General features: G+C 37.1%; 1 protein-coding gene across 1 annotated transcript; it reads right to left on the bottom strand.

The window, feature by feature from the left end:
• Positions 1 to 3,932: 3,932 nt before the first annotated feature.
• Positions 3,933 to 4,826, bottom strand: LOC110697033. Its single transcript, XM_021874369.1, has one exon. The coding sequence runs from the start codon at positions 4,824 to 4,826 to the stop codon at positions 3,933 to 3,935; it is 894 nt and encodes a 297-aa protein (XP_021730061.1).
• Between the last annotated feature and the right edge of the window lie 6,625 nt (positions 4,827 to 11,451).

The raw sequence follows: 11,451 nt of genomic DNA, 5'->3' as shown, positions 1-11,451 counted from the left end.
GGTAGATTATAACTAAGAACATAGCAAACAACTGCAGATTTCCATAAATTAATTTTCAATTCTACATCTTCCTTCGTAATCTGAACCCACTCATCCCCCTGTTCATCCATTTACCTCTCTCTATTATGATTGATTTCCCTCTTTTAAGACAGATCCAATCCCTAATGCCTGTTTTCTTTAAAGAACTCACTCCATTTCCGAACATTATTCAACCTAGAAATGGTAGTAGCAAGAGACGCAAAAACAGGGTTTTCCGAAACAGGACTTAGGATGTCATTAGCATTCTAGCAATTATTTATAGAATTTTGCATGGAATTACCACCTATCATCAACAATGGAGTTGGATTATCATACCTCAAAGGTGTTACAAACAAAATACCTTCAGTCATGCCAACATGCTCTTTCAATAATGGTGATTGACCAGAAATTACCGATAACCACTGATTAAAATTACGATGCATGCAGATGTTTCTCCTCCTCATACACTAGTTTAACCTTGATCTCCTCAATTCTTTCCTTCGCAAGCCAGTTCTCCATTGAACTCGCATCCATATCCAAACCCACTTCTGAATTTTTAACTTTTGATCGAGTTTTTAGCTTTGATTTCTTCTTCTGTTTAGATTTAGAGCCTAAGGATTTCTTCCCTCTGCCTTTCCTCCCTTTTTCCATGGCTCAAATCCCAAGATTTGGGGGAAAATGGCAGTAGAAGAGATATTCTCTAGCTTTCTCCCAATAACTTTCTCTCTCTAGGGTTTTTTTTTACTTTCACTTTCTCCTCTTCTGATATAACTTGCTGCTTCTTTTGGATGCATTGATCTTGAACTCTAGCAATCTTAATTGAGTGAATGTTCTGAACTTCATCAACTGCATGCTTCTTACGGCTATTCACTTCCACAACATCAGCCATAGTTTTGGGGCGAAGTGATGATTTATTTACTTGCTTTGAAACCTATAAAACAAAAGGAAAATAAAGCATTACTAATTACATGTAAACCGTGAAAAATAATAAAAACAGTCTGTATAAATGACAAAATAGAAGTGAACACCTGTTTACTGGCTTTTCTTTTTCCAAAAGTAAGATTGCCAGCTTCCATAATGTTATCAGTTTCAACCTCATTTTCACCATCATTTTCTGACGTAGAGTCATCATTCTCATTTTCTGGTGTACTATTCTGCATTGCACTTGGACAAATTAAGGCTTTTGTTTTTGCTTCAAGTATCTTATTAGCAACAGATGTCGATTCTAGGGCTTCCATTTTCTCTGCATTGAATTTTAGTTTTTGAAGCCGTTGCAGCTCATATTCTGTAAGCTGACTTTGGGAAGCAGAAACTTTGGGTCGATTCCGTTTCATCTGGAAAAAAAATGGAAGTATGTTAATTTTGTATGTAAATACAATAAACTGAAATGAATTGCAATGTAAAATAAGCTCATTTATAACATATAGTGAAGTATTAAAAAAATGTATGTCAATACCATCTGAAAACTCTCTAGGAGGGATTTAAATAGCATAATTCCAACCTTCTCTATTCAAATCTTCTACATAAAACACTTGATGTGCTTGATTTGCTAAGATAAAAGGTTCTTCTTTGGAAACGGTCTTATTCATATTAACCGTAATGAGCTCATCATCATCCTTTTCTGAGTGAAACCATTGACATCGAAATAAGACAACACTGAAATGACCATGATAAGATATCTCAATGATTTCAATTATTGAACCATAATAATTAACATTTCATACAACAGGATTTTGATCTTTGGAGCTTGCAAAGCTATTTGTAATGGCTGTTAGAGCGACGCCACTATTTTGAGTTACGCAGTTTACATCTCTCTTCATGGTATGAAACCTATAGGTGTTAACTGAGTACCCTGTGTACTTTTTGGCAACGTGAGAGGGACCTTTTGATAACCACAAAATATGGTATGGGATATTATCATGGCCTTCTTTAAGAAACAAATCAACTTTCTCCCTAAACCAATCCATGAAATCCTTGCTATGGTCTTGAGCACTATTCCATTTTCTTTTCCTTTTAGCACTTACACAAATCTTGTGCTCACTGTAAAAATAAAATATTTATCTTACTAAGGCGCTAGAGTTAGAATAAGGACATTTAAAATAATAATAATAATAATAATAATAATAATAATAATAATAATAATAATAATAATAATAATAATAATAATAATAATAATAATAATAATAATAATAATAATAATAAGAATAAGAATAAGAATAATAATAATAAACCTATATTATGTTTACAAATCTTACCTTATATATTTCTCAACTTCCTCACAATCACAATTGAACAAGACATAACAATGCGCTTGTGCCCATGTAATGCGATCAATTATGTGTCCACGATTTTTTTTTCTTTGAGGTCCTTCCTTTTCCTTTGATAGGACGTCCTACCTTAAGGAAAAGTGATTTTGAGGTACCACACTCATTAACTTTAGATATGGCTTTGCTTGATCGTTTCAAAAATCTAGCTATGAAAGCAACACATTCTTTAGCTTTGTATCCTTCTGCCATTGAGCCTTCTAGGCGAGCCTTGTTTTGAACATCTTGTTTCATTTCATGAAGATTCCTCTCAATTCCATACATACACCTTGAACTCACAGGTCCACCCAACTTAAATTGGTCTACCAAGTGTATGGGTAAATGTTCCATTATATAAATTAAAAAAGCAAGTGGAAAATCCTCTCAAGTAGGCATAGAGTTTCAATTATCTCGGATTGCAATTTTCCAAGATCTCGAGGATCAATAGTTTTACTCCATATACCTTTGAAAAAAGCACAAAGTCTTATCAAAGGACTAGCAACATCTTTGGGTAATGTTGTCTTCACAGCAATTGGAAGAAGATAATTCATCATAAAATGAGCATCATAGCTTTTGTAGCCTACTATTTTCCTTTCTCCAACTTGCACATAACGACTAAGGTTGGAAGCATAACCTTGAGGAAGCTTTGCATTTTTTATAACCTGGCAGAGCTTACGCTTTTGCTCCAATGACATCCAAAAGCGAGATCTTGGAAATTCTTCACTACCATCTTCCAATTCTATTGGTTAAAGCTCTGGCATCAGATTAATTTCTACCAAATCTCGACGAGTACTCACATTATCCTTGGTCTTCTGAGAAATGTCTAATGACATCGCAATGACATTATCAAAGACATTTTTCTCAGTATGCATTACATCAAGATTATGGAGATTAGAGCAATGCTTCCAATATGGCAACTCAAAAAATATATGGGTATCTTTCTTCACGGGGTCGGATCATCCACATCACGCCATGGTTTATTTTGCTTCTTTCCAAATGCATTTGGAAAATCACGCAACATATTCTCAATATCAATTCCATTCAATGGAATAGGTTGACATCTTTCCTCAAGTTTTCCGTTAAAATTCCTCTTATCATGACGCCAAGGGTGAGATGGATCCAAAAATTTACGATTTTCCCTATACACATTCTTACCACTACAAGGCAACCAGTCAGAATCTGTTTCGTAATGACATTCAGGGCATGCCAAGTATCCTTTTGTGCTCCACCCAGATAACATTGCATGACCCGAAAAATCACTAACGGTAGTCATCAATGCTACATGCATGTCAAACCTTTGATTAGTCGAAGCATCATAAGTTTCCAACCCAAACTCCCACAAATCCTTCAAGTCCTTGATAAGTGGCTGAAAATATATGTCGATGTCATTGCCAAGGGAAGACGGGTCGGGTATTAGTAAGGCTAGCATCAAATACTCGAGCTTCATAATCATCCAAGGAGGCAAGTTATAATTAATCAACATAACTGGCCATGATCTATGGACAATGCTCATTGAGTTGAACGGGCTAATCCATCTGTGTCTAACCCAAGCCTCTCATTGCGTGGGTCATCAGCAAACTTTGGATATAAAGAATCAAATTCCTTCCAAGCTTAACCATCAACTGGATGATGTAAAAGATGATCATTTTCACGCCCATCAACATGCCAAGTCATGTATCTCGTCGTCTCTTGACACATAAATAGCCGTTGAAGCCTTTTCTTTATTAGAAAGTACCTAAGAATCTTTTGAGGAATCCTATAGGTCTTTCCATTTTCATTTTGTATGTCATTCTCTGTGTCATTTGATTTCCATCTTGGCGTCTCACAAACATGGATATGGCAGCTTGTTGCGTTTTCATGCTCTTCCCAATATATCATGCAATCATTTGGGCATACATCTATCTTAGTGTAATCCAACCCCAACACTTTCAAAACACTTTTTGCTTCATTAAAAGAAGCTGGCAGTTTTGCATCAGGTAACACCTCCCTTATAAGCTCCAATTTATCTCCAAAAGCAACATTAGTTATCTTATGATCACACTTCAAAATAAAAAGTCGGATCATGAAGGAAAGTTTTGAATGATTTTTAAAACCGACATACAAGTCTTCCTGGCCCTCTTCAACTAACTTAAAAAACTTTTTTGCCTCGTCAATTAGCCCATTTCTAAAAGCATCACGTGCATCATACAACAACCCTACGATGTTATCATTAAAATCATTTGGGTTTGACCTTTCATCATTATCGAAAATATTTTGTTCCCTTTCAATGCTGATCCCTAACTCTGATAACTTATCCATTCGAGGAACAAAACCATTACAAATAAGGTGATCTCTCACAACACCTTCATGACGCCAAAAACGATAATGACAACTTTCACAAGGATAACAAATTGGATTTCCTTGAGACTTAGAAGAAAAAGCCTTTTGTACATATTCATCTACTCCCCGCTCATATTCATTACACCATTTGGCAAACATCCACCACTCTTTAGCTCCACTATCCATACCTTAGGGTAAGAATTAAGAGGGTTACTTTAATTAACTTTTAATGTAAAAACATTTAATCAATTCACTAAGAATTAAGAGAGTTACTTTAATCAATTAGAAAGAACTGACAATAAAATCTGCTTTACAACCACCAAGAAGAAAGATAACTACTCTAAAAATCAACTTGTGCTCAAATAGCAAATACATGAGTGCGGACAAATATGTTAAACAATCTACCTTATGCAAGCTTTAATTAAAACAAAATGGTCTGGTAACACTACACCACACATGAAAAAACAAATACATTCTTCTCAATTACAGGATTTCACACAGTTCAAAAAGCATACATCACCTAAGCTACTCATGGAGATCAATGAAAACATCAACATAAAACACACTTCCTAAAAACAAAAGGGATGACTACAGGGACAACCTGCCCGTACCCACTCCAGAGCACTCTTCCCATCAGTTATACTCATACATATACATACATAAGAGAGATACGGGGAAAAAAAGTTCACACAAATAATTCACAGCTCACAAAAATGGATATAGCAATTACAAAAATTAATAAACAAAACAAATCATCATAGCTGATACAAAAGTAATAAACTTGGATTTCTGAAGTCTTACCCCATGAACCAAATCAACCACCCCAGATCCGAAGATGCACTCTAACTTTTTGACCATAAGATTAAGACATGCAACAGCAAGCATTGCACTATGTGGAGCAGATTTTCATACTAAGAACTAAGTAAAATCAATATATCTTCTTATCCATTTATATGGAATTCCCCCAAAAAGCCCCATTAGACTACTCGAATACAATATTCAGTACTTGAGAGCAAAATATCTAGAAAGAAACTTATAAAGAAAAAATAATTCACGAGTCACGACATGGTTCATACTGAACATATGATGTATATACCTTGCGACTGGAAGTAGTTTTCAACTGGAAACCAAATAGAGTATAGTTACTTATTTTACTACATATCTATATTATGCAACGCAAGATAGCCCCATATTATACCCTAAAAACATCTATCGAGTATCTAACCTTCATCCAAAAATTAAACCACAAGTCCACAACATGTTCACAACAATAATAATATAATATCAGCAACAACTAATAATCAAAGCGCAACAACATCCGTATTAGCGATAGCAACATTAGGGATAATATTCAAATTCAACAACAACAACTGCATGCAGTAACAACTAACCGTAACAACGACTGCAACAACATCAACAACGACAAAAATAACTAAAGCAGCGACAACAATAATAGTAGTTGCAACAAGAAAAACAATAGCAGCGACAACAATAGCAATAATGAACACAAGTATACAACAACAAATTAGAATTTAGCAATAGCCTCTTCTCTAGATCCCCCCTTGCCCAAGAGGCCAAGACTCCTTTGCTTTCATTCACCCCTCCTCGATGGGTTCCTACACTTTTCATCCAAACACAAAAGCAAAAACTTTAAATTTCAAGAGACTGGTCATCCGTAGTATGTAACAACAAAAAGTCGAAGTAGAAAAGGCCATGGAAGAAACTGGAGATGAAGAAATATGAAGCCAAGAGGGAATACTGATATTTACAAAGCTGGTAAGTTAACCACCTCTCCCCAAAATTCAAACCCAAATTAAATACAAAGATACCCAAAACAATTTTTCACAAATCTAGAAACCAAACTCGATAATGAAGAACATACATGTCAATAATAAAGAACTGGAGCATATCAGCTGCGTTTCTAATTTTACTTATAAGAACTTAAGAAAGCAACACCATCCCTTGCCACAAAATGCAACCACAAAATTTCAATTAAACAATCTCAAAATGAAAATTCGTTTTATACCTTAAACAGAAATTCGAGCAATCAGCTCAAGGAAGGGACATGCAAGACGAAAATGAGACCGTCTGAGTCCCGCTATCAGCCACCACCACCTGAGTGCCCAATCAGCCACCGCCGCCTGAGTGCCGCCTTCATCTACTTCCTCAGATTTCTTTGCTTTATTTTTCTCTTAGAATTTTTGAGTAATTTTTTTCGTAATTTCTCGCTCAGAATTTGGAAGTAATTCTGGAGAAATGAAGAAAATATGAGAATGTGAGAAGATGGAGAATTGGGAAAAAGGGAGAAAACGGGTACTGTGAGAAAATGGATACTCTCAAAATTTGGAAGTAACACGTGTTGCTCAAAATATTTGGGCAAAAAAATAGAGGGAAGTACTACGCGCGCTTCTAAAGTTTGCATCATACAATACACATATCGTGGCAATAGCTCCCTTTTTTGTTAAAATAGCTAGGCTAATGCAACGGTTCTTTAGAGCCGTGGCAATAGCTCTACCTCTAAGAACATTAGTATTAAATCTGTGGCATTAGCCTACTCTATTGCAACGACAATTAAAGTACCGTTGTATTAGCCTTTATCAGGCCGTTGCAATAGGTTAAAAATGTAGTAGTGGATGTGATGCTTCTATTGTGGTGGGCAAGGCCACTACATGAGGGAATGCAAGATCTTCCAAAGGGATGAGTGAAGGAGGAATGTTTCATCCACCTTAGGTATCTTCATTAACACTTGTGTATAAGCTATTCATAGGTATTGAATAAAATGTATGACTTACTTTATGCTCCTATTTTCAGGGACCAAGTGAGAGAGCTTCACAAGTGGATGTGCAACTACGAGCGGAGAATGGAGATGGTTCTTCCATCGTTCTTGTAGGAACATTATTTGTATTTGGCTTGTAATAGAATTAATTCTTGTTTTATTATATTTTTCTTACCTTTGAACATGTTTTGATCTATGGGGTTGGACGCCGGATTGTTTTTATCACAAGACTATAATAATGGTTGTTTTTTAATGTCTTGCTTATATGTTTATGGGATTACACATTCTAAATGTGCTTTCTTTTGACAAAAAGGTTTATTATGTTAACAATACCACAAAGAGAACTAAGACCATTGAATCGAATCAAACTTACCTGTGGCATTGTCGTCTTGGCCACATTAACACCAAACGCATCAAGAAACTTCTACAAGAAGGTATTCTTGACTCATTCGACTTAGAGTCGTTTGAAAATTGCGAAGGATGCTTATTAGGAAAGATGATAAAGTAACCACTCTCCAAGTTAGGAGAAAGGGCCGGTGACTTATTGGGCCTCATACACACGGATGTATGTGGACCAATGAGTACAACCGCAAGGAATGGATATCGCTATTGTATCACATTCACGGACGACTATAGTAGATATGGATATGTCTACCTCATGTCGCAAAAATCAAAATCATTTGAGAAATTCAAAGAATTTTAAAGTGAAGTGGAAAATCAGCTTGGCAAGAAAATGAAAGCCCTTCGATCTGATCGAGGTGGTGAATATTTAAGCCATGCATTTGACGATCATCTGAAAGAACATGGTATTCTCTCGGAGTTGACACCTCCCGGAACTCCACGATGGAACGGAGTGTCCGAGAGGAGAAATCGAACTTTATTAGACATGGTTCGATCCATGATGGATCTTAACGATCTTCCTATCAGTTTTTGGGGACATGCACTTCAAACCGCGACACTAACACTGAACCGCGCTCCGTCAAAAGCTGTCGAAAAGACTCAATATGAATTATGGACGAAGAAACCTCCGCGATTGTCTTTTCTTAAGATTTGGTTGCAAAGCATATGTCAAAAGATTAATTTCTAACAAACTTCACCCAAAATCTGACAAGTGTTTCTTTGTGGGATATCCAAAAGAAACCAAGGAGTATTACTTCTACAACAAATCCGAGAACAAAGTATTTGTTGCTCGTGATGGTGTCTTTTTGGAGAAGGAGCACCTTTCCAAAATGACAAGTGGAAGGAAAATCGAACTTGATTAAGTTCGAGAGGATGAGCAACAAAGTCAACCTGACAAAACTGACAATCAAAGTGCTTTAGAAGCAGCTGTTAACATTGGTTAGAGTCAAACCGACAATGTGCAAAGTCAAAATGACAATGCAAATGCTCAACCTATTACCCTACATAGGTTGCAAAGGCCAAGATCTCAATCATGAGAGCGAATTAGATTAGGTCATTGGACTAACTATCCCTCTACCAAACAATATTTATAAACCTAAACTTACACTAAATAAGTCTAGCGGTAAGTAAAGGGTCGATCCACATAGCAAGGGGAGTCAAGGTAATTAATGTGACGAGCACAAGCATAACAATGAACACGGACATTCTCAATCAATTGAAAGGGGCTCTTAATCATCTAGGTCTCTCCTGAGCACACTATACAATCAAGCACCTAATCCCGGCCGAGGCTCGTGATCAACTCAAGGGGTTCACTTCTACCTAAATAGCTCTTTTCCAAGCAACTAAATAGGGTAGCAATTAGATCATGCATTCAATTAGCCAAAGTGAAAGCAAGCATTAAACACACCTCAATGAGCAAATCCAAATCATTTAGAATTAACCATACACACCACTATACTAGCACTAATCAATCATAAACAAACACCATTGATAGTATAATTAGTCAAGTAGATAGAATTGGAGAATTTCCTAACACCCTAGGTCACTCCCGCACACACTAGGCCATTAAACTCTCAACCCGCCTATGAGGTCGTGGTCAACTAAGAAATGAAATTCTTCTATTAGACTAGCTCACTCCCGCACAACTAGCGTAATAGTGACTAAATCATGATATTGATTGGCTAAAAAGACACCAAGCATTAAGCCCTTCATTCTTAGTTCAATAAACCAACACTCCCAAACAAACCATCAATAAAGTGTTCAATTTGCACATTAATCAACAATCATCCCTAACCCTAGCTAAGAAACTAAACTAACATGACTAAATCAACAAGACAAAGAACTAAACTCATCTAAACTAGCAAAAATAAAGAAAAACAATCAAGAACCTAAATAAACACAACTATCGAGAATAACTAATCTAAACCATTAAACTAAGTAAACAAGAAATTAGGGAAAGCAATAAACTAAGAACAAAATCAATTTCTAGAACAACTAAACAAAACAATAATTAAAGAAAGCAATAAAATTTGGGATAGAGTTAAGCAGTTCTCATTGGATTGTTGAAGAGGAGATGAAAACACCATTGTCACACTAGCTTCTTCATCCATGTCTCAACCCTCCCTTAAAGACTCTCACTTTCTCCCTCTACACTACGCATAATCTAAATTACAATCTAGGAAAACAAATTACAAAACAAAGATTAAAACTACAAAACTAAGATTATAACTAAATCAAAGCCTAAACTAAGTGAAGAAAATGATGGAGAAGGAAAAGAAGTTCATCCTCTCCAAGAGGAGGGAGAGAACACGCCCCAAGAAGGAGCCCTAAGCTCTCCATTTATTGCGTGGTATGCTGCAATGTGTGTCCGTTACCTCAAGTTGCTTGCTGCCTTTTATAAGGAGAAGAAGCGAGGAGAAGGGTTGTTGTGTACCCCTTTCGCCGCGCTCTCTCCGCTAATCGCCGCGCCCCCGGCCTTGTCTGGAGAGGCCTCTCCAGACCATCTCCAAGGCATCTCCAGAATTTTTGGGAAGTTTGTACCCAGCTTGAAGAGGCCTCTCCCCTTGATGAAGCGCCCTCTCCTCTAGCTCAGAGAGCCCTCTCCAGGACTTCTCCCAACCTTCTCCAGCAATTGGGCATTTTGAACAAAGCATCGGAGAGGCCTCTCTTGGACTTCTCGTAGCCATCTCCAGAGAACCTGGGTAGGATTTTGATTTGCTAGAGAGCCCTCTCCGAGGCTTCTCTAAGGCTTCTCCAGAAGACAAGGGAGCATCGATATTTTGAGGGGGGGGCTTTGAGAGCCCTCTCGAAGGCCTCTCTCATAGCTCTATAGCGCTTGACTTCTCGAGGCTCGTGAACGGCTTCCCGAACTTCCCTTTTCTCTCGATTTCCACCTCTTTGGCCTACAAAACACAAGAAATATCCCAAAGGTAGTACCAATAGGCAAATAAGAGGGGAATACAAAGGGATTAGTGTAATGATCGGACAAACGGGGAAAACCGAGCGAAATAGGCTTAAACAAGCGACAAGCGTAGGGGGATGACATGGAATTAAGGCCTCAATAGTGGCATAAATGCCACTTATCACTCAACCAGACAGATACCTCGATGTTATCTTAACCAAGATCAAGACATCCTAATTGTGGATAGAGATGAGCCAACGATATACAAACAAGCTATGACGAGCTCCAATTCTGCAAAATGGCAAGATGCCATGAAATCCGAGATGGACTCCATGTTTGAAAATCAAGTCTGGGACTTGGTTGATTTGCCCAAAGGTTACAAATCTATCGGTTGCAAATAGATTTTCAAGTTGAAAACCGACAAAGATAAAAATGTACATGTATACAAAGCTAGATTGGTGGCAAAATCTAACAGGCAAATTCACGGCGTAGATTATGATGAAACCTTTTTGCCAATCGCCATGCTTAAGTCCGTCCGGATTATCCTAGCAATTGCCGCATATTATAATTATGAGATTTGGCAAAAGGACGTCAAAACCGCCTTCCTTAATGGGATTTTGGAAGAAACTGTGCACATGACATAACCGGAAGTTTTTGTTGATCCAAATTATGCTTGGATGGTATGCAAGCTTAAGAAATCCATTTATGGATTAAAGCAGGCACGAAAAAGTTGG

Source organism: Chenopodium quinoa, unplaced genomic scaffold (genome assembly GCF_001683475.1).
Source record: "Chenopodium quinoa cultivar QQ74 unplaced genomic scaffold, ASM168347v1, whole genome shotgun sequence".
Classification (NCBI taxonomy): Eukaryota; Viridiplantae; Streptophyta; class Magnoliopsida; order Caryophyllales; family Amaranthaceae; genus Chenopodium; species Chenopodium quinoa.
This window is presented reverse-complemented; position numbering and strand designations above follow the sequence as displayed.